General features: G+C 45.0%; 1 protein-coding gene across 2 annotated transcripts in view; it reads left to right on the forward strand.

Annotated features, from left to right (window-relative positions):
- The first annotated feature begins 5580 nt into the window (after nt 1-5580).
- LOC142768988 (uncharacterized) overlaps nt 5581-24667 on the forward strand; it is a 51226-nt gene continuing 32139 nt past the window's right edge. For both annotated transcript variants that reach the window (XM_075871680.1, XM_075871679.1), the window contains exons 1-4: nt 5581-5704; nt 9364-9501; nt 22242-22303; nt 24271-24357. In XM_075871680.1, the coding sequence (XP_075727795.1) occupies nt 9459-9501; nt 22242-22303; nt 24271-24357 (192 nt within the window). In that variant the 5' untranslated portion in view covers nt 5581-5704; nt 9364-9458. The remainder of the gene's footprint in view (nt 5705-9363; nt 9502-22241; nt 22304-24270; nt 24358-24667) is intronic.

A 24667-nucleotide genomic window follows, 5' to 3' on the forward strand; every position in this document is an offset into this window, starting at 1 on the left:
ACTCTGACAATCGAGCTAGATCATGCGCCCTTTCGTTTGTTGGAGTGGCTGTCCAGCGCTTCGTAATAGAGCGGAGAATCATTTTGTTTTATTGAGCGTACCGAATCTACACTGTCAGATGGTGGCTCATTAGCGCTTCGTGCGGCCAAAAAGTGGAACGCTTCCCAGATTCCTTCAATAAGCCGAAGCCATGGACCTTAGAGAAAATTAGATGGACGTTTTTCTGCATGTAGTGAAACTACACGTAATACACCGGACGCTTCACCTCGCCATGTGCCCGTAATAAGGCGGTAGGCTTACTATCTACGACATGTATGGGGCTGTCACAAACCAAGACTTAGCAAATTTTCTCGGCAACCATTGAACACCTAGTGGGAAGCAGTGTGAGGCACAAATCGTGAGCTCGAAACTGCTAGTGCAACTCGTGCTCCTTAATCAAGAGTGGCTAAGGCTACTGGCGCTCCTGACGTAAGCATCCAACAATAGAAACTCTATGGTCCACTTTTCCCGTTTCGCTTCAATAAAATTTTACTCTGACTAGCGGTTCGTACGAAAAGCAGGATCTCCTATGTCGTACAGATTCATCTACGCAAACAGGTATAACGTTGGGGAGATCTCTTTAGCTGGTTTGATTTCCTGCTCGATATCAGAGCTTGAAGTCAGCGAGGGTGTGGCATGTTGGCATAAGTAGAGGCATCCTCGGATGCTCACACTACGGGGTTAGTTTAAGTCGTTCTAGCGCACTTTTTGAGACATGGGCAACTGCCTAAGCCTCCTGTGGTTCAGAAAATTAGCCAACCCAGCCTTCAAGGCACATACACAAGAAGGAAATATTGTCGACCACTCATGCTCCCAGTGTGTGTGGTCGGGGATGTTCTCTTCCTGTGTATGGGTCATTAAACACTGGGTTCGCCTATTTTCCGAGATGTGTACTGGAGGCCCAATATCAAACTGTTCTACACTGTTGGAGGGCTGCCCCTGTTGCAGTGTATCGGCAAACTGTGGTTTGTGCTGTCATGCATCTCTGGTACTGATGTTGTGTTCAAACGTGATTGTCACAATCACGTTGTCTACTTCGAGGTTGGGCACAGTCTACAACGTTAAATAGGTGAGGGAAGGAAGAGGGTGGTGAGAATGCCACTACAGATAATGAAAAGAATGTTACCCCCAAACTTGCAATATTCAGTAGAGTGTCTAGTAGTAGAGCCTTTGTACATGTGAGCTGCCTTAGCATCGTTGCTTTGGCACTCTCTTGGGAATATATGATCGGACGTGTAGCCTAATATAGCTTATCAAAACTGTTTGCGGCAGTTTACTGAACCCATTGGCTAGTATAATTTCCTTCTAGAAAGTTGCATGTATCTTTATTGAGATAAAGGATTCTTTATTTTTATGCATCAAACCTATATAACAGTTTCACCTTTCCACTATAATATAGAACGGAGACAGTCAAAACTGTTATCCGAGACCAGGTAGGAGCGTAGGCCTAGCTAGCAAAATCAGCGACAGTCCGGGCCGAGCGCCTCGTGCTTAGCACTGACAGTGTGTGTGCCGAGATTCGCATGACCCACTACATTCATCATTACATATTTCCCCCTCGCTGAAGATGGTGCCAAGTAAGTGTTCTAAGGTGTCGTGAGGACAAGTGGTTCGTGATATGGTTTGAGGCGATTCACATGTACCATTTCGCGGCCTCGGCGACGCAGGTCCACAGTGGCCGTGAGGGGTTCGATGAGGTAGTTAACAGCGGAAGTTCGTTCTATGACGCGATAAGGTCCATGGTACCTGCTGACAAACTTTGTAGAGGTACCAGGAGCAGCGCTGGGGGGGCACCCACAGCCAAACAAGAGAGTTGGGCGAAAATTGGTAGTTGGACCGTCCATCGTCGTGACGAAATTTCTGTAGCCCTTGTTCTTGTGTTGTAAGGGTGCGAGCTAATTGCCGACATTCTTCCGCATACCGCGCGGCTTCGGAAACTGGTGTGTCTTCGGATGAGTCAGGTCGGTAGGGGAGAATGGTGTCAATTGGAGATGATGGTTCTCGACCATAAAGTAAAAAGAATGGAGAACAGCCTGTCGTCGCTTGAGGTGCCGTGTTGTAAGCGTACGTTACGTAAGGAAGGATACATTCATCATTACACCACCTATATTCTCTGTACGTTTGACTAGGTCCATGTCTGTAATAACATTTCACTCTCTTCATTTTTCTATATGCGGTTACTGAGATTTTCCAATGCTACTAAGTCGCGTAGTTTTTCTGATTGGGTTTCTTTTCTTCGCTAAAATTAGCAGGTCTTCAGTGGTAATCTTGGTGGCTTTGTAGCCAATAGAAAAAGTTTCGTTGAGGCATAGAGAAACTAGAAGTGGTGTAAAACTTGTCGCATTGCTCTCAGGAGAGTAATAATGAAAGTGACATCTTCTCTAAACGCCTCGTTTTTTATTTCAAATGGCGACATATTTCCCTACGTCAATTTTTAAAGAGTGATCAGTCAAGAAAGAATTTTGCAATGCCTAAGAGAAAAGCAAGACGTAGACATACACGCGGCAAAGCGTCTAAACAGATCAGTGTAGCGCCTATAGTACATTATTATGCATCAACATTATTATGTATGTCCATTATCAGTATTAACTCACTGAGCTTTATCATAGGTTGTTAAAAGGCCACACTAAGGTAACCCTTGGCGCAAAAGAAAGAGGGAAATAAACTGAAAATAAAGGGTGCAGGAAAGCTCACAAGCGATGGAGAATCGAGAAAATAAGGCGGGAGGAAGAGAAGGGGGAGGGCATGCGACTTGCGATTTTCTCTGGGTGGGTAACTCAGAGGGCGCGTTACCTCATGTCTACGTAAAACCAGGGCCAGATGGATGTGCCACCCTTGCCTGGGAGAGTTAAGGTTTCGATACCACTGCGTTCACTCAGGAACCGGGATCATTTTCCATGGACGTTGCGAATTAATGGACGACGACTGTTGGGAAAGAAATGAAGCCCCACTGTGATCCTTAAGGCTTAGTGGTACCGTATTTGTGGTTTTCGTGTTTCATGCTGCAAGCGTTTCTTATGGTTCCAAGAAGCATAGTAAATGCACCAAGATTAGTGTATTTCCACAAAATAATTTAGAAATTCGAGAAACCTTAAGCGCCGTCGTTAAGAGTTGATCGCCAAAGCGGTTTTTTGTCTCTGCTGCGTACTTCAAACATTTAGTGTATGATAATTATAATTTTTTTCAACCTTGCTATGCGCCCACTACATGGACTTATGATTGCAGTAACGTGAGTGTCTTTTGTAGTGGATGACCTGCTTTAAATCCTGAAAACATTGTAATAATCAGATTTGTGACCACCAATAGCAATGCACGCTTTTACAACACGTTAATAATGAAATATTTTATGTTTCATTGGGAAGCATGTATAGAGAATGAATGTGTTTGTAAAACATGAAAGTATCTTTCACAGCATTTCCAAGCAGAAGTAGTTATTTTCACTGTATCCGCAAGCGTCCGTGTGGACGTGTAGGAAAACAACGGCTTGTCACTCCAATGACCAGTGTGCGATCCCCCCCCGGACATGGATTTTTTTCTTATTTATTTTATTCGCATCTACCGCAATTTTTTGGTTAGGCTGAAGATAATTCTCGCTCACTACCAACGAGGCTGATGCCAGAATTCTCATGGCAGAAGTTGTTTAACACTATCGCGTTAATATCCCCTTATTTAGGTGGTGAAATTTTAGCTTCAGTTTCAGGCCATCCCATTCGGAAGTGATGTAGTAGTGTTGGTGACAGAGTCACGTGGTCATTTACACTGCTGCATGTAGGGCTGAGCATCATCTTCGGTTTCCCACACGTGCCACACAAGCATCTGCAAAACAAACACGCCGCTAGCAGCGGCCGCCGTGATGTTCTTCTAGTAAGTACGTGACAAAGGTGCGGTGGCCACTCAACTCACTACAGGGCTGATGTAACACCACTGTCACTTTCGTAGACCTTCTTTAAGTGGGCCTCGGTGCGCGAAACGAGAAATTAGGTACACTGTGAAAATAATCAAAATAAATTCAAAACGTTTGTCTTGTCCGACTGTCCTGGCACAAAAAAAAACAGAAGGCTTGTTATAGCCTCGAAATTCGATAGCACCACTTCTTCAAGGCGCCGTTGGTGACGACTCTCACAGGGCTTGGTGCCCCTTGCGGGAGTTAATTCTGCAGAACGCTGCCGCACCTTATAACATTTTTTTTTTTAAGTCTAGCTTGCGCTGCCGCTCATTGCACGCACTTTCGATGCGCATCGAAACGCAGGCCCACTTATGAAGAACCCGCTTATTAAGAGTCTTCACTTGTGCGCTCATAGAGCCACGTGGAAGTCATTTAGAGCCAGGACATGCCAGACAAAAGCGAAATAACAACACATCATAGTGTTAAATAATACAGTCGCCAATCCTTACATGCCAATCAGAGGGTTACTACCAGCTATGAACGACTCACAGCACAGCTTCGCCAGCTAGGCACTTTCATGGCACAGACCAGTGCTAAATTTGTTCCTTTAGTGACTGTATAATGTGAAGAAAAATTGTTTAACTTCAAAGAAGGCTGATGGTGGCAACAAAGTGTAGTGCTGCACGTGGGCTTGCGTACATCGGCTGAAGCAAGTGCCCTTAGCGGCGAATTAACGAATGTTCTTTCTTCACTCTTTAGAAACACGCACTTTAGCGATGCAGCTCATGAGCCGCAGCATGAATCTTACCTGATTACGCCTTCTTACACGACCAAAAAACACTGCTCATTGGCAAAAGAAGGCACGAAAGCTGAGCGTAAAAACCAAGATTGTTCACCTACATGACCTGAACATCTGCGTATACTTATTTCATGTAGAGTTATATTAATTGAAAACGTAGATACGTTACATGTAATTAAGTTAAAAATTCATCGGCTTATTCTAAGTAAGTAAGTATTGTTGGCTTTTTTTTTTTTGTTGGTGGCATCTATATCCTCAGTATCCCAGCACTACTACATGCTTCTCTGTTGTCGCTGCTCAGTCTATGACTCAAGATAGGTCTTAAAAAAGAAAAAAATGTGTGTAATTGTTTGATACACAGGTAACATAAGGGAAAACCAGTATCGAAGTGAGTCGTAAGTGTGTATGATAAGATATCGGTTATTCACCGTCAACGATTGCAGAACCGTAGGACTATTTCGCAACCTCTAGTTCATTCTCGCGTGAGAAAATTGCAATGGGCGCGTCCTGTATAACAATATTCGTGCTGTCTATTCTTAATCCAGGCCGTTCATTTCATGGAAGCTATTCTACGATAGCGTCCGTTATGAGCAACAATCTAGTTAAATGTGGCTTTCTTGCACGAAATATGAGAATTTCATTCACTGTCCTTTCATACTACAGTTCAGTGTCTTTGCTGCATCATGGGAGATAAAGGGAATCTATATGTAGGCGTCGTGACATAGCACGAATGCAATAACCTGCCACGAATGCAATACCACAAAGGCACTTTGTCTGTAGAGCACATGTTTCTGTGAAGTGTTAATATACCATATTTGAAGAAGTTACATGAAGAACAATTATCATTTTGGGCCCCCGAAAACGTACTACATAAAAGGCGCTGGGCAGCGCAGTTTTCATGCATTATTCTCCGTCGGCACGCTGCAGATAATTCATTGACCCACTTGAATAGGAGCATAGAAACTTAATTTCTGGAAAAGGTAAAGTATGGCAGGCTTCTCAATGTTTGAGATATATATTTCTTCTAAAAATGCTAAATAACTGATGTCAGGGCTCGAAGTGAAGAGAAAATGTGTCAGTATTTTGCTTATTGTCTTTAAAAATAAGCCGTGAAAGCTGCTTGCTCGTAATAAAATATTCGTGCGTTAAAATGAAGATGTGGTTGTGCGGGACTGATTGACCATTCTTCCGCTAGATGTTCAAATTCTCCTGGCTCAGTAGCTGTCTGCTTTGCCGGCATTGAAGATGAGACTGTTCGCAGGAATTGAGACTCCCGCCACGGGGAAATCGCGAGCTGTAATTTCATTTCCGCTAAGAAAGTGATAATATGCATCCCAAAATTAATAAAGGATTGTGCCTAGTTTATGGAACTAGTGAAGAGTGAAAGGGTTCACAAAGCAGTGCCTAGATTTCACAGATAGTGACAAATCCACCTGACGAAGCGCGCAATGGCTGGTTCAGCATCGAAGACTGACATATTCTAGTCTGTCCAATAAATCTCGCTTTTTCGAAGAATTAGAAAATTGTGCAATTAAAATTTAAAGGCTCGAAATTTTGAAAGTGTGTTGAAGCTCCATACCAAAAACACTGAGTGACCAAGTCAATGCAATAATAGTGAACGATGGTTATATTAAACTAAACCCGCCAATAGAAACGTTTCCTAACATACTTTGCTTTAAAGAACGAAACGACCCTTACTTTTTGAATGACTCTTTTGCGTGTGAATGAGTGTGTGTATGTGCGTGTGCGTGTGCGTGCGTGGCTGCGGACATACGTAGGGTCTCGTCCTTGCAGACTTGACACCTTCAGGTATATCAGTGGTGAGTGAATGTCCAGCACGTAATAAAATCATAATTGGAGCCACCAAGAAGAAAAGTAAGGTTCCTCACTCACTGTTGAGGCTACCTGTGTTGTTGACTGACACAACCACGTTGATATGCACATATATATACCCTATAAAGTGGCCGGGGGAAGCCGCCGGTCTGAAGCAAGAATCCAATGTGTTGGTTTAGCATCGGCCACGTTATTCGATGATCACAGGTGTAGGTTCGTTATATATATATATATATATATATATATATATATATATATATATATATATATATATATATATACTGATAGTATTATTTTATTGGGCCAGTTGATGTTTTTGAAGATATGGGATATAACACAACGGCAGCGTTGCCAACAACGATAAATATATTTCCTAACAGTTTCGGGAGGGGACGTCCCTTATCAGGGGATGAGTGAACTAGTTAGATAACGTGTTTGCTACCTACCTATATATATAGGCAGGCATGGTGGTTGATTGGCCGTAACGTTGCAAGTAGTCAAGTAGAACCTCCGTGAGCGGTCACAACGTGGTTTATTTCGACGTTTCGGCCTAGAGTCTGGTCTTCATCAGGATTGAGGGTACAGTTTGTTGATGACACGCCCAACAGCAACCATGTGCACAATCGGGAGGCCCCTTCTGCACGCGTAATCCAGAGGCGGGCAAGAATTGCCATTGCACCCGCTTGCCAGCCTGTGCGGCAATACGCGGCGCCCCTCTTTCTACGACGAGATGTCGACGGGGCACTGAGTAGTCAAAGGATTAAACTTCTTAAAAAAGCTCCTTTTCTCCAACACTGATCCGCCAGAGCAAGGAGGCGCCATCTGGTCGGGAACAATGCGTTAGTGAAAGGAAGGACACACAGACTGCTAGGCAATGCGGTCTGTGTGTCCGACGCTAGCCAAAGCGCAAGAAATAGGCGATCGCTTGCGGTACACAATACTTAAAAGACACTAAAGACAACTATTATGTCGACGTGGATTGTAGAAATAGCGGTCCAGAAACCTCGTAGTGTCAATTTTGGGCCAAGGAAGGGCCTATTTCGAAATAAAATCACGTTTTAGTTGTACACATCAGGTTAGCGAACTTAAAATTACCCGCATCAAGGAGCGGACCGACCGGACCGACTCACGTCACTGTTGCCGCGCACAGCCTTGAACGGCTTTACTGCGTGGTCGCCGAGTCTAGTAGAAAGAACGAAAGCAGTGGGAGCCACAGCAGCAACAACGGTCATTAATTCATTTCCTGCCATTGGCTTAGAGACTGCAGACGTTTTTTTTTTTTTTCAAGTGCGCCCTGCTAGATGGCTCCATTTGTTCAGTGTAACTACGCGAAAATTGAGTTTTCTAATTACTCGCGCCATTTTTCATAGTAACGTCTAGCGGTTCTTCTTTTCATGAATGAAACAAAAATGAACATGCAGCATTTTATTGCGCCTCTTGATGCGCATAAGGTTTTTCATTTAGTTCAGCTAGATCGATTTTTAGTGAATAATTGTAGGTGGTCTGTTTGATGTCATCAAGATCATTTTGAGAATGTCCTACTGCGACGCATGTGTTCTTGTGCATTTACCTCAATTTCTCAGTAAGTAGGGCACTGTTGTTGATAATATTGTCATTTTGGATGTTCTCATACGTTAAGCTTTCACTCTATCGTAAACTGCTATTTGACTTTAGTGTCCCTTTAAAATAATTCGAGAAGTAGTATTGTAGGAGGAAATGGATATGGTACTGATGATGTTATTTTTTCAAGTATCCTTCGAATAATTATTTCTGCATTACATCGCAACTGCACATTTTAGACGTGGCGGAATCAAGAAACTTCAAATACACCACTATTTAACACTATTACAGAGCCACGTAAACGATGCATGTATGCCTTGCGTATAAATTATGATTTTCTCTTGTTCAAGGTGGCGTTTTATCAGTACACAAATACGAAATGGAATGTACTTATTATAAATTATGCGCCATTTTGTTTGAATGCACCAGCCATACAGATAGAAATGTGCAGTGAAAGTTTATGCCCGAACAGAAAAGGCTTCGGATGTGAATTGTTTGAGGGGCGAAGCTCCTAAAAACGTGGGCTGGTCCATCCCCTGTACGTATGTACGTGACCGCCTATAGTTATATCCTTGCAAACTGCCCACTTCTTCATTTTTGCAAAACTCCAACCACACCCCACACCACCTCACCGATCATAATGCAAATACTGTTAAGAAGCAGCCAATATAAAATGCAAGATTGTCGTGTACTTGTATCAAGGTGCCCGTTAAGTAACCATAGATTGTCCCACAGTGTCGATACCTTGTTTGTACTTAATCGCCTATAGTTCCATCTTTGCTAATTTCCCACTACTTCGTCCTTGCAAACATTCTACTACGCTTTATCACCAATCCACCACTTCACTGACCATAAAGCTGTTACAATGAAGGAATAACGTAAGCGACGTATAGCTACCACTTGCGAATAAATCTTTTGTATAAATATATACAGTGTTTGTCACGTTTCTGATGATGTTGTAAGCAATATTCGTGGATGGTTCCCATTTTAGTGATGGGACCCTCCAGCGCTTCACCCCACTCCACATTCACTCCGTGAATATGCGGTGATTCTGAACCCACTCTATGCTGAATTACTTAAATCTTAGTAAAGTTAAACTTCAATCACCAAGAGATTTGCCGACTACGTTAACTTACCTTTTTATGAATCTAGGTAATACCAATACATGTCATGTTTATAACGCATCTGAGCTAGCCAAATAGGTTTTCAATGAGCTGTTTGTTAAAAATTTTTTGCACCTTTACAGTTCTCCACATTCCCAGTGACAGCAAGAAGCAAAAATTTTTTACAAAGCCTATTAAAATCACCAGTTCTTATCAGCACCAAGCTTCAGACCAGAACATGTTGAAAATATATATAATTTTGATCACAGCGTTCTTTGCTGGTAAGTGACCGCTTTTCTTGATTTTCGACGCACTCTTTCTTTGAAACATTATGAGTACTGTAGTTACGAAAGTGATTATCACGTTTGCTTTTTCTACCGTATTTTCAAAACAACACTAATAGTTCTATTGGCGAAAAATGCGACATCCCGCTTTCTCGGAAAATGTAATTTAAGCAACTCAGAACCCGACGGAGATTCCAACAAATGCTGTTCAATTTCGAGATAATTTCAATCCTGAAAAGTTTCTAAGCTATGCCCTCTCACTGGTGTTTTAAAAACATTGTGACTGAAATAGCGCAAGTATAGAGTACGTGTGCACGAAAAGATTTTGTCGGAAAACTACTTTAGGTTACATGCAGCAACAAAATTTAAATCAACAAAACTTTGCAACATAAAAACAGCAAACTTTTTCCTATAAATTAGGCTGCGTCCTTTCGAAGCATTTCACGAACTTCTTAGTTGGCGTTTTGATTTTCTCTGTGCGTTTGTTGCTTGTAGTGGGGCTCGTTCTTCAAGTTCGTTTATTATTCACAAGAGTTTTTTTGCGCTTATTGATTCTAGAGCTGCCGTTTCAGTCATAGCCGAGAAACACTGTAGAAAACTGCAATAGGTCACAACTCCGCTGTCAGGCATGCTACTGTGCACTACGCAGCATGTATCAAGTACTGTGCAAGTACGCAGCATGTAGCACTTCAGGCTGCGTGCACCGCTTGAGTGGTAGTCGAAGGTATTTTATACGATGTAGATATTCTCTTTCTGTCTTCATGCTTCTATAAAATCATCATCGGCTGAGAATTTTCGTCGCAACATCATGCCCTCATAGACTTCGCCCGAGCTAAAGCGGTGCTTCTCCCATTCTCCGGATCCTGAGTGCCAGACCCTTCGACAAGTGAAACCGCAAAGCTCACCGTTGTATCCCACAAAGAATTACTGTCTGAAATGTCGGCCCTTGTGCCCGTATCTTGCTCCACCGCGCCCGGCACCACCATACTTTTCACGCCATCATATAATTTTCTACGTTGCAGGGCTCTTCCTCTCCCACTTTCTCTTGGCGCCACTGCTACTAGATTATCACCTATTTTTGTTTCCAAACCATTTAAGCGCCCAGTACCCTTATTGTGCGGAGAATCACTCTCGAACGTGTTGAACGCGTTGATCTAACTAAAATTCTGGAGACTTATCAGCTTACGCCCTACAACTGCACATCACTGTCATAATCGTCGTCATCGCCCTCGTTCGACTTTCTTAAAACCACCTTGGACGCCGATCTGCAAATTTCATTCCGCCAGCAGGCCCTCACGCTCGTTCAGAGTTTCCGGTCATCGTTTGATTGTGACCAGCTATTCTTGGGACGAACGTTGAGCATCATTCATAGCACCCACACGGGTTCCCATCATCCATTGCACCAGCGCGAATATCACGTGTCGGCTGCCGGACGACTAGTAATTGGCGACCAAGTTTACGATATGCTGCAGGATGGCGTCATTCGCCCTTCCCATAGCCCATGGGCGTCTCCTGTACTGATGGTACCGAAGAAGGACAGATCAATAACCTTCGGCGTAGATTATCGTCGGCTCAATAGTATCACTCACGAGGATGTCTAACCGGACCACGAACAGATGATGGCGTCGACTGTTTGCAGGATGCAGAGTACTTCTCATCTCTGGATCTTTGCTCCGGCTATTGGCGAGTACGAATAACTCCAAATGACTGGAAAAAGCAACTTTAATTACGCCTGACGGCTTCTACGAGTTTGCCGTCATGCTTTTCGGCCTATGCATCGTGTCAACTACTTTCGAGCGCATGACGAATTTCATCCCTCGCAAATACAAGTGGGAAACATGCCTGTGCTATCTTGATGATATCATTCTGTAGTAAGACCAATTTTACAACGCATATCATTCACGCGGGTTAAATACTGACGTGACCCTCTTCTTCGGCCTCCAACTAAACATCAAGACGTGTCATTTTGCTGCCCGTGAGTTAGGACTCGTTGTATCAAAGGATATGGTCTTTTCTGACCCTGCTGAGCTTCGAGCGGTCGCCGAGTTCTCAAAGCCCGCTATGCTCCAGTTGCTTCGTAGTTTCATAGAGCTCTGCATTGACTTTCGAAGTTTTGCTCACAATTTTAACGCGATAGCGTTAGAGAGCTCGTGTCACAAAATGCCGCCGTTGGCATCGGCATCGTTTGTTGTGAGCGAAAAACTATTCGTGAGCGAGAAATCGAGAATGAAGCAAATCAAATAAAGAATAAAACTTTCGGTCCCATTGAGGATCAAACCCGGGCGGTACGTGTGGAAAGCAGGTGTCCTACCGCAAAGCTCTAACGTTACTTGCAACTGCTTTGGGGAAAAAAAATTCTACATAAATACCATCTAGTGAAACAAGCCTCCTTGACGCATTTTGTTTGAGAGGTGTCAGGACGAAAACGAGCCTATTCGGTGATTTGTATGCGCATTTTGGGGGCCCTGAAACTTCGTCAAAAATACCGGGATAGCGCAGCGATCGCAGCTAAAAACATATAGAAACTTTCAAACAGCTCTAAAAATAGACAACTACGTCCATCCTGCAGAAAACATACTATGCCTTTCCAGAAGCGTTGATCAAGCAAACAGCAAACGCTAGATAATTCGCTGCCATTTGTGAGGCGTTGTGAGACTTTATACCCCTTCAAGGAAATGCCGTTCCAACAAATCATAACACTTGCAAAAAGTTAGCTTTTCATTCTCACCACGCCTTTAAAGAAGTGAAGTACTGCACTTACCATTTCATCGACCATAAGGTAATGCTTGTTGCGGTTGGCTGGAAGAGGTCTTCTGAAGTCTAACAACTGTCGGATAACTGACGCAATACGGACGACAGAATGTGACAGTTTACGAATACGTGCGTCATGCCTACACGCAGTTCATAGTATAGGTTCATGTGAATAAAACATTCTGATAAATATATAGAAAACCTGTACCATTACCATAGATACGTCACGCTTGCTCACGCGCGCGTTGGTGTGTGTGTGTGTGTGTGTGTGTGTGTGTGTGTGTGTGTAACAAAACATAATAATAGATACGTACTTAGTGGTTGTAGGGCGCACTAGGAGCCGGATTTCGCTATCGAGTTCAACTCTTAAAGGCGAAGCTTAAAGGTCCCATTTTCGCAAGCATCTTAGCCCCACTGCCCGATTTCCTTACCACAAGCAATGGCATTGCCAGGCGGTGAAACTCGCGTGAAGAAGCCTTTCAACTACTACGGCGTCTACCACAGACCCTTCGTCATTACGACTCCCCAAGCGCCTATCGATATACACACGTACGCCAGTGGCATTGGCCTTGGTGCGACTCCGTCACAGAAATGTTTAACAGCCATTTCGGCGCTCGTGAAAATTCTTCGATTCCTATATGGTTGTGGTGGTGGTGGATGCGATGTTTCAAAAGCGGGATTAGACTGGCCTAAAAGACCAGCAATTGTTTGGCCTGAGCATCTCCTAAAATGTTGGGGTCGGTCACCAAATGTCACTCAGCCCTATGTCTCACAAAAACGTCATCAGGATCCGCTGCACGCTCCTCCTCGTCGCCGTGGGTACTTAAAAAAAATGACATCTTCCAATGTTCCATGTTTTCGCCAATCTTTCGGCAAGGGGCGTATCATGTTTTGACCTATCTTTTCGACGTAGTTACCGACTACCACGCACTTTGCTGGCTGTCCTCGTTAAAAGATCTGCCAGGCCACCTGGGACGTAGGGCGCTTCACTAACAGGAACACTATATACGCGTTGTCTACACATCAGGAAAGAAGTACTCTGACGTCGGTGCACTTTCCCGATGGCGAAGACTTTTCAATGTGTCCTCCACATCAATGTTCTTTGCATTTCTGTCAACCATCAACGTAGCCAACGTACCGGTCGAGCAGCGCAAGGATCTTACCCTTTTAGCTTTGCTGCAATTTCTCGAAGATCAAACCATCACACTTTCCCGCTCTCTTTGCTTTGCTCGACAGTGTCCTTTGCCGGTGGAAATAGTCAACCAATGGTCGGAAGAGGCTACTCTTGATTCCCCGGCACAGGTGTTTTGAAATATGCGAACATTACTGAACTGCTCCTCATAACAGTCATGCCGGTTTGCTGAAAACGTATACTCGGCTACGGCAACGCTTTTACTAGGCCGGACTGTATGCCTTCATCTACCAGTTGATTCGCGCCTGAACGGCATGTCAGCAAAGAAAAGTTCACAGGCTCGGTGTAGTCGCTACTGCACACGTGATCTGCGCTTTTGTCAGATCTGCTCAGCCACGACTGGCAGTCGTTATCGCGTTTACTATAAAACGTCATACGACACTTGTAATTAGCAGGATGAGGAGGCGTCAACAATTCCATCTCACATTTCATAATGTTTATATACTTCAACAAATGTTTTGCGCAGTCTTTACATATAATTCAACGGTTATTCCTTACGAAAACAACTTCTGAATTTTCAGTTTTAATAACATTAGGCACTATGTATGTCGTTTATGTTTTCATAGGTTACACAGCTTTAAGTTATAAGAGTTTAAAATAACGACCACTGTCTCGTTCCTTTCAGAAACCTAATATTGAGGAAATGAATATTTTTGCTCGTTATTTATTTCGTAGCATTTCTATTCCAGTAACTTACATTCCACCCGCCGGTTCGCCAGTGCATGTTGCACAGCCGATTTAATCACTAGCTAACCTTCCTGTCTTCTTCGCCTCTTCCACTTCTGTAGAAATAGCTGCTCTCGAACTTGTGAATTTACTGAGTTGAAAAACTAGTAATGCATGTCTGTAAACATGAAGGGCACGGCAAGTATTGATCAATGTGAAATAATGTTTAGAGCAACAGGTGTAAAAGACAGGCATATCATTGCACAACCTCAGTGGCCACTGAGGCTCGCCGGGCTAGACCTTGGTTCCCGTCTGGGTTTTCGATGTCAGTTTGGGCGATGAGGACTTTTTAAAACTCAACCAATAGCATGATTATCAGAGGTTGTTCCTCCATCGCTGTTGTGTTACCACAATGAGTAAAGCGACCCATGGCCATTGACAGCGTCTTTATGCAAGAATATCTAGAAAAACAGTTTTTTCAGGTACCAATATTTGAATAATAAATGATAAAGTAGCAGTGCTAGATCAGAGAAATTTTTTTTATTAAGGCGAATTTTCGTTGGGAAGAATCTTTAATAGTCAAGGCCAAGAGGTCGCCTTGCGTCTCTAAGTCTCGTATTTCTGCTTGGTCTTGCAAGTGTGTCACCCCAGACCTCTAAGGCTCACGTTCTTTCTAGCTGCCAGGTTTAAAAACATTGTGTTACACTGTAAAACAGCTGTAATATTATAACCAATAATAATAATAGGCTCGAACGTTAAACCAGCCAAAACACGATAATATTATGATGCATACTGTCGTGAAGGGCGGCTGAAATTGTTACCATTTCGCTATTTTATTGTGCGTTGACATCGATTAGGAAGGAGCCTCAAGCATTTCCTCATCATGGACATGCGAGTGGAGCGAAGTGGAATGGCTCTCTGTTCAGCTGCACCACACTGTGCCATCGTGACGGAAGATGTTGAGTACACCGAACGTATAGATGGGCTTTATGATTACGAGTATTCTTTTTGTAGGCCTTTGAGCTCTGAGTGTTTTATCTACACCACCATGTTCTAAAGTGGTAAACTGTACGTGTCAGGGACGGTATATTTTATTTATTTGTTTTTCCTTTTGTGCCCCTGGTTTGTTCATCACAACCTTGAAGTGCATATCGACGTTGCACTATCTACAAAACCGGCGTGCCCTCACGGCCTGCAGAAAAGGGAATTATGAAAAAGAAGCTAGCTCCCTGATAGCAACACATTGTGAAATTCACATCACACAAACATCGTAGAGACGAAACTGAAGACAGGTGCACACAAGTGCGCCTGACACCTTTTCTGAAGACGCCAGATGCTATGAACAGATTCCAAAAGATATGAAGTAGTCACAGTTATGTGATCCTTTCTAGAGCCAAAGGCTGAAACATGGCGCTTTTAAACAGTCTTTTCTATTATATTGTCGCCGGTTATAAAACACAGGGGGCTTATTTATGAACATGGAAAATATAACTAGTAAAGACGCTCTCAAGAGAAGGCCGCTAAGATTTTCGTCTTCTTCACTCGCTTGCGCTGTGCCTCTCGAGCAAACGATCTTCATTGTCGTCGCTAAGTCGCATCTAGACGAAGCTATGCACGCGGCCTTACAATCTCGCCAGATTGAGCGTCGTCCCGACGCTCACCAGGTAGAGATGTGGCTATCGTGTGTTTACATCACTCAGAATGGTAAGGTTTCATGCGGAAGACGTGCACAGTCTCAGGCCGATGCTGTCCACGTTTATAACAGGAGGAGGCGTTGGGCACGACTTCGTACGTCGCGTCGTTAAGACGGCGCAAAACCTTGTACGGTCCAAAGTATCGGCGTAGGAGTTTCTCCGAGAGGCCTCGCCGTCGTACAGGAAAGCAAACCCAGACTTTTCTCCTGGTCGATAAGCGACAAATCGATGGCGAAGGTTGTACCGTTGGGCGTCAAGTTGCTGCTGGTTGATTATTCCGACGCGGGCAAGCTGCCTTGCTTCCTCGGCGTGCTCAGTGAGGTGTCGGGCGTCTGTCTTTGAATCATTGCAATCATGAGGCGGCCTGGCGTCAAGCATTGTAGTAAATTCTCTGCCATGAATTAGTGTGAATGGTGTCATTTTCATTGTTTCCTGGCACGCCGCATTATACGCGAATTTGATGTACGGCAAGATTCGGTCCCAATTCTTATGTTGCACGACGACGTATATGAAAAGCATGTCAGCGATCGTCTTCTTAAGTCGTTCTGTAAGCCCATTTGTTTGTGGGTCGCAAGCTGTCGTCTTCCTGAGTGCTCTGCCACTGAGCGTAAGCGCAGTGTGCGAAAGCTCGGCTGTAAACGTAGTACCTTTGCCTGTCATATCAACAGCTGGAACATTGTCTCAGGACAATGTTCTCAATCAAGAACCGGGTCGCTTTAGCTGCAGTGCCACTCGGAAACGCCTCGGTCTCTGCATATTGGTTGAGGTAGTCTGTGGCCACTATAACTCATTTTTGCCGCTCTTTGATGTTGGGAATAGGCCCAGCTGGTCGATTCCAATGTGAGAAAACGGAGTTTGTGGCACAGGCACAGGATGCAATAACCCAGCGGGTTCGACTGGTGGTACTTTGCGCTACTGACAGTCAATGCATCTTCGGACGTAATGTTTTAAATCTGCTGTGATTCTTGGCCAGTAGTATCTTCGACGCGTGTCGGTGTTCTTGTGAAACCGAGCTGGCCCGCAGTGGCTTCGTCATGGCAGGCTTGTAAAATTTTGCTGCCGAGAGTTTCAAGAACCACCAGCAGGTAGCTTCTACTTGTTGACGAGAAATTCGTTTTGCACAAAATTTCGTCCCGTAAACAGAATGATGATAAGTTCTTCAAAAATACTCTCGGTACATTGGCGGCTCGTCCGTTCAAAAATCCTATAAGTGAGTTGAGCTCCCGGTCATCTTGTTGTTCCCGAGAAATGGTAGCCGCATCAATAACTCCTAAAAAAACCTGCGAATTTGTCCTCCTATGTAGCCAGGGATTCAATCAGTGCCCTTGATAAACAATCGGCGTCTAAGTGTTGCCTTCTGGACTTGTAAACTTCGGCCATATCCTACTCTTGGAGGCGTAAGCTCCGTCGTGCCAAACGTTCAGAGGGGTCTTTCGTGTTGGTCAACCAACAAACAGAGAGGTGGTCGCTTACGACCTGGAAAGCACGGCCTTATAAGTACTTGTGGAACTTCGCAACTGCCCAAATGACAGCCAGACACTCCTTCGTTGTTGAGTGGTTGGACTCGGCGCGTGTCAACGTTCTGCTACTGTAGGCAACTACTCTATCCGTACCATCTTGGCACTGGAGAAGAGCCGTACCCAGGCCCACATTGCTGGAGTCTGTATGGATGGCTGTTGGTGCATCCTCGTCAAAGTGGACGAGGATGGGCGGAGTTTGTAGACGCTGCCGCAGCTCGTTAAAGAACCTTCTTGCTCTTCAGCCTATACAAACGCACCGTCTTCCTTTGTAAGGCGGGTGAGTGGAGTGGCGATGTGTGCAAAGTCTGCTTTAAATCACCGGTTGTAGGCGCAGAGACCCAGGAAACGCCTGACCGCTTTCTTATCAACAGGTCTTGCGAACTTCGCGATGGCTGCAGTTTAATATGGATCAGGCCTCACACCTTCGTGACCGACCACGTGTCCCAGGAACTGCAGTTCTTCAAGACCACAGTGGCATTTTGGTTTTGTTTTAGTGCGAGTCGAGCGACCCTATGGCTGGAAGGACGGACAGTAGCCGCTTTAGATGCTCTTCAAACGTGGCCGAAAGAGCAATGACGTCGTCGAGGTACACAATGCATGTTTCCCATTTCAGACTAGGGAGAATGGTATCCATGAGTCTCTGAAACATGGATGGTGCTGAGCATAGACCGAAAGGGAGTACTTTCAATTCATAAAGCCCGTCTTGCGTCACGAATTCGGTCTTATCTCAGGCGCGCTCATCTACTTGTATTTGTCAGTACCCACTTTTAAGGTCCATTGACGAGAAGTAGCGCGCATGCCACAGCCTGTCCAAAGAGTGATCAATCCGTGGTAACAGATAAACGTGTTTTTTTCGTAACGTGGTCAGCATACGGTAATCGATCTTGAAATGCAACCTGCCATCTTTTTTTCCGAGTACCACTGGCGATGTCTAAAGACTATTTGATGGTTGGGTTAAATCATCCTCTAGCATATTTTTGACTTCCTCCTGGATTACCTCAGATTCTTTCTGAGCGACGTGATATGGGTTCTGTCGGATCGGTTTTGCTGTGTCTTTCGTAATGACACAATAATTAGTCAGAGGCGTTCGACCCTCCCCCGTGACGTCGATGAGAAGCAGTCCTTGAACTGAGTGAGCAGCTCCATAAGACGGCATCCTTCAGTCGGTGTTAGACTCGTACCGATTTCGACTGGTGGTGTATGAGGAGCTGATTGGGCTGTGCCTTCCCCTTGCACAACAAAACAGTCCTGAGAGTAGACGAGCTCCTCGAGATATTCCACAGCCTTGCCTTTACCGATGTGCCTGTGCTCATTCGTGAAGTTGATCAGAAGCACCTCTGCACGCTCATCCACTCAGCTTACAATGCCGCGAGCGGTGACAATACCTTGGCGAAAAAGATGAGCAGTGATTCATTCGGGTATGGCGTCTTCATTACAGCGCACGCCGCAACACACGGAAACAAGACTACATAACAGTGGTGGTGTGCAGACTTCGTCGCCAACCACGCGTAGCACCCTTGGTTCTTCGCCTGGATTATGGGTCACAGGCTTGTCAGCAGGGAATGTGATCACACCATCACGTACGTTGATCACAGCACCACACTCTCTTAAGAAGTCCACTCCCAGATTGAGAGGTTTGCAGCACTCTGGTAGGATCAAAAATGTGGCTATGAAAGCCACATTATCAAGCGTGAGTTTCTCTGCTCATTTTCGTGTGGCTTTAAGTATCTAGCTACCAGCATTTCGGATATAGGGACCCGTCCATTCCGTTCTGACTTTCTTAAGTTCGTCTGCCAATCGTTCACTTATAATGAAAAAGTGTGCACCCATGTCGACTAAGGCCGTCACTTCAAAGCCATCAATCGTCACAGTGATGTCAGCAGTTACAGTTTTCTCGGAGGAATTTTCGTCGTCGTCTCTCACGCGTTTCGGCAGCAGTGGAGAATTATCGGCAATTTGACGGTTTGCAACCTTTCCAACAGAGGTCACTGCTTTCAGTTTCCCCGCTGTGAGCTGGGAGACGGACCTCTGACGGCGTCAGCAAAGCTACAGGGGCTTGGTGAAGCAAAACGAGCCGGAGATAGGGAACGCGTCCGGAAGGTAGCAGAGCCTTCCCGCCGGCCAGCCTGGTCGTCGTCGATGGGGGCACGACTTTCGACCAACTGTCGGCGCGTAGCGGCAGGTGTACTCGCGCAGTATTCAGCTCGGCGATGTGGGCAAAAAAACGATAAACGTGCCCTAACTCTCCACAGTTGAAGCATAGTGGTCGGCAATCCGCAGTGCACCATATGTCAGTCTTCCGCATAAAGGGTCACCTAAAAAATCCTGCTGGGTCCAGGCTGCCACAGGATATGGTTTGAGGTATTTCGGGGCTGGCATGGGCATGGGTCGACGAACAACGTCTGCTTAGCTGTATCCGTTCGGCTGATAGGATACTACTGGAGCCAATGAACGACGCACAGCGTCTGCGTAGGCATACGAGTTCGGATGGTACTGCGGAGAGGAATATTGCTCAGGAGAGGCAAATGCTTGCCGAAGTTCATAGCGAACGACTTCAGTGACGGAGGCTACCATAGACTTCTGCTGCGGGAGCGCCTGTGACTGCAATATGTACCTTGCGTTCTCCTTCGCAATCTGGTCACGCACGATCTGTCAAATCAGGTGGCGTAGACAAAACTCGTCTTTTGCGGTGAGTGCGGCGGCGCCTGCCGCTACGCCGATGACCGGGAGGTCAGACTGACGGTATCGTTGCTGCAGTGCACGCTCTATTGCGGTGGCCTCCCTGATGAACTCATCCACTGTTTTAGGCGGATTGTGCACAAGACCAACAAACAGCTGCTCTCTGGCACCCCTCATGAGATGGCTTAGCTTTTCAGTCCCGGGCATGTTGGGGCCCGAGTGGTGACACAAATGCACCATATCCTCAGCAAACATGGCTTCGCTTTCATGCAGCTGTTGAGTGCGTGCCTCAAAAAGGTATTGTGCGTTTTCCTGTCGGTCCGCGTTACCAAAGGTGTCAAGAAACCGAGACCAAAACTCCTCCCATGTCGTCAATTTTGCCTTGCAGTTCATAAATCACGTTTTCACACCGTCTTCAAGGGCGAAGTATACACGGAAGAGCTTCTCGTCGAGACTACAGTATTTCGATTTAGCTACCCATTCAAACTGCTCAAGCCAGTCTTGCGCATCTTCGTACGGGCGGCCATAATGGTTCAGAAATGCGCACATCGTAGCGAAACTTTGGGGTTGTTTAAGCTAGACACATCTGAAGGCCGTCGGGGCGAATAAGCGTGGGAGTAATTCCGCAAAGGCAATCGATGCCAAGTCGATACAATGATTTTGTGGAGCACTCATTGGGAGTTTATTTACCTAACACAAACTAAACTTACACAATACACTAAGTCACAAATACAAAACATGGAAAATGATGGCATACCCCTCGGCTTGCATGACAGGTCTCCGGTGGTGAGATGCGCTGTTGACCCCGAGTCGGCTCACCCCAAAAAAGGCCCGAGTCGCTGCTTAAGTAGAGTTTTCCCGCATCAACAGGTGTGTGGACCAGTCAGGCAAGCCGTGGATAACCTATTCCAACACGAGTTTACATGGTCACGTGAAGCCTGCCTTGCCACGAAACTGTAGCCTCTTCTTGAAACAGGCACAGTGTCTAAAACGTGCTTGACGTGCGCACAAGTGTTCAAATGTGCGCCCCCGATTGCCCCGAAGGACGCGAGTGGCGGCTCGCTTATTTCAGGTGGTGGTGGTAGTGGTTAGAATAGGATAATGGCACCTAACTTTTGCGCCCCAGTCGGAAGCATGGCGCGGTGCCTGGTTTGGCACGAAGTGCACAGTGACTGACCGGATGCAGCTTTTTCTGTTCAGGCGCTCATTCTTCGTTGAGGCACCCTCTTCGAGACAAGTCGTTAAATAGCGCTTCTAATAAGGGCATCTGGTAAAGAACGAACTCTAGCTGTAGCTGGAAAAGAAAAAGCTTTCCACGAGGCATTGCCTTCGCGACAATATTCTGGACCGTCACCTTTGTAGGACTCCTTGACATTGTCATTTCTTGAGCAGGGGTGGCTGTCGGAATCGTTGCTTCTTCTAAAGAACCAAATTCTGGTCCAAGACCTTGAAAGAGGCGGCTTGAGTGGTGCACAGGCGTCTCCACGCGTGGCTGTCTCATAGGGCTGGACTCAAGGCTTCTCACAGGGGTGATAGTACCCAGCACCTCCACCAGTGTCGCGGGTTATAAAAAACAGGGGGTTTATTTGAAAACACGGAGAGTAGAACTCGTAGAGACGCTTTCATACAGAGGGCCGCTAAGATTGTTTTCTTCTTCACTCGCCTGCACTGCACCTTTCGAGCAAATCCACGATCATTATTGTCGTCGCTCTCTCGCAGCTAGACGCAGCTAGACGCAGCTATGCACGCGGCAATATATTAACAATCCTTAGTAGTTCTGCGGGTGTTTTGGGTTTAGTTCTCAGTAGGGTGGTAATGCATGCCACCCTACTGTAGTTCTCAGTAGGGTGGTAATGGTGGTAGTTCTCAGTAGGGTGGTAAACAATTCCTGGGTACATTGTTTGACGCTACGTCTAGTCTGACATATGCATCTTCACTGCTGTAGGTGCTCATGTCAAGTGCTATTGACGCGTTCATATAATAACTGTAAATATAACTCACAAAAATGATGCGTGAACAAATTTATTAAGACGTTGTATATAAAACATTCATACACTCTTGACATAAAAATTGATTTATAGCATGTGTTTAAAGGAGTGCTCAACCCAGCAGTACAAGGAATGTAACGACTATTTTATTGCTATCAACATACGGGTTGAAACAGCCTATTTCATATTATCAAAGTGAACTATCGGTATTGACTATCACAAATGAACGTTTTTTTTTCATACACAGGTGGAGAACTACACATCAATAATAGTCTACCGGAGGATAAATGTGACGACGTATATCGTGGAGTAAGTAATATTAGTAGACCAATAGCTTAAATAGAAGAGGACACATAATCTGAAAGTGTTTTATGCCAGGGTCTACCAGGGCTGCAGTCGTGTATTTTCAAGCAGGGATATGGCGTTGTGAAATCTACATTTAAAGACCAAAGAGAAAAACTAGAAGAAAAAGTCCTGTCACCGGGAGTCAAAGCTACGACACCTCGCTTCGCGGCCCGTGGCACTAATTGAGGCGGTAACAATGCGTACATATTTGTGTTTTCTAACATTCAGCTATCTATATATGTACCATTTTTACCATTTTTTCTTACTGGAGGTACTCAGACACCGCTGACTTCCACATGTTTTTGGTATCACTGTACACTCGCACTCTGGGCACCGAGGACGTACTTCAGAGCTCGTTGCCCTGTGCGCTGTGATGCGCGCCAACAGAGCCTAGTCACGCGCGTGCTTGCCGCTTATATCGCGATTTGTGCTTAATGAAAACTCACCGAGAGTGTGCGTCGAAGTTATAGAGAGCACGTAGGTCATAACGCTCCCTGTAGTGGCGCGCTTTCGAAGGGAGTGCGCTACTCACACACAAAGTAACAATTATGACATGTTCGTGTTCTTTCTGTGTATAATTTTGCGCTCAATCTGTGCACCCTTCTTAGTGTGTAAGTCCAGTGCTTTGGTTGTCAACCTGTGAGAGTTCTTAGTTCGGGCTCATCTTGTGGATGTTTTTTTTTTTTTTCGCACGTCTGTTTTGCTTGAGGAGCGCGCTGCAGGTTTCGAGTCGCTTCTTGTCCTTCGCGTGACATCAAGATTTTGCTACACTATTACGATTCGGTGCCCGCGTGGCGAAAAAAAAATACCCTGTAAACGCTCAACGGCCTCTATAGAGACATGTTTCATTTTAGTTTCATGTTGCTTCCTATGACTATCACTGAAGGATCAGTCATATTTTGTGTTTGTGTCATAACCAACAGCTATAGTGATAAATAAGACTGATATTTTCATAGACAAGACATTACTTTTGTTGTGATCTGTCTTTCAGTTGGCAGAGTGATCACGAGCACTGATACACAAAATTGTGAGCGAGCATTTTACGCTTATTGTGGCAACAGCTTAAAGAGGCCCTGAGACTCTTTCGAGAAAGCCTTATTCAGCACCGGAACGAGTGTAGTAATAACTGACACGACGCAGGCATTGAGAATGAGGAAAATTGGGGCAAAAAGGGGAAGCTATGCATTTTCAAAATTCAAACCTTGAGCAGTAGACAACGAGAAACGTTTTCTTCGCATTTCAACTTCTTACTGACGTCAAATACTGCTACTAATCGTAGCGTGCGTCTCATTAGGCCTTACCAGAAATGTCACCGCATGGGGGCTTGACAGAGAACCTCGCTATTGCTCTTTTTAACGACATTGTTACACGGTTACGACGAACCACGTGAAGACGCTCTCATTGGCAGGCCCTGTAAGATATATTGACTTTAGGTGGGAACACTTCTCGGCTTGCATGCAATATGCGTTTTATGGCAGCGCCGGCTTCTACCGCCTGTCACATTTTCGACTAGCTAAAAAAGCGACACGTGTTTTCACATTTATTACTGGCGCACAATAACCGCATTCTGTATGACTAAAAGAAGCTACGAAATTGGTGCGGACATGTGCACGCTCACAAGGCACGTATAAGCACAAAAAACTTTTTTTTCTAATTCTTTCTCTCATATGGCACTGATGTACGAAAAGGGGCCGCTGCCTTCGACAGCTGATGTTTTGGCTGGCCGTATTTCGCACGGCTAGAAAATATATTTTTACTATTTGAATACAACTACCAACTGTGTTACAAGCGCTTATTTTAGTTTACTGGGAACAATACGAATTAGATTCACTTTGCGTAATTTCGCTTCAATTTTTCTGAACCTGGTTGGGTGGTAGCTACGACAGCCAATTTTGAATGTAGCTCTTTAACACGATTTGATTTTATTGCAGTACGGCTTTGCGCCAAGATGCCAACGTACGTGCACGTACAGGGGAAGATATAAGCGAGTTACCTATGCTACTGGAACGCCTTGTATTGTAAGTACACATAAGCGAAACTATACATTTCTTCTGCAGAGTGAAAATTAGAATAATTGCTTTAAATGCTAAGCATTTCCTCGCCAATGTAAGACCTCTCGAGTGTTTCTATTTACTTGTCAATCTGCCTAGCCGCCAACGTGTTGGTGCTTACGTGATCGCATGTTTGACTTGATGTACACCGAAATTTGCATGGAAGGCTAAGAGGGGGTGGAGATTATGACTGTGTGACCATTCCATGAATGTTGTGAAGATCCTGTTGCATACGTCGTCAAGCACTTTCCTCGAAACACGTGTTGCACATGCTCGT

The sequence above is a fragment of the Rhipicephalus microplus genome, chromosome 8 (genome assembly GCF_043290135.1).
Source record: "Rhipicephalus microplus isolate Deutch F79 chromosome 8, USDA_Rmic, whole genome shotgun sequence".
Lineage (NCBI taxonomy): Eukaryota > Metazoa > Arthropoda > Arachnida > Ixodida > Ixodidae > Rhipicephalus > Rhipicephalus microplus.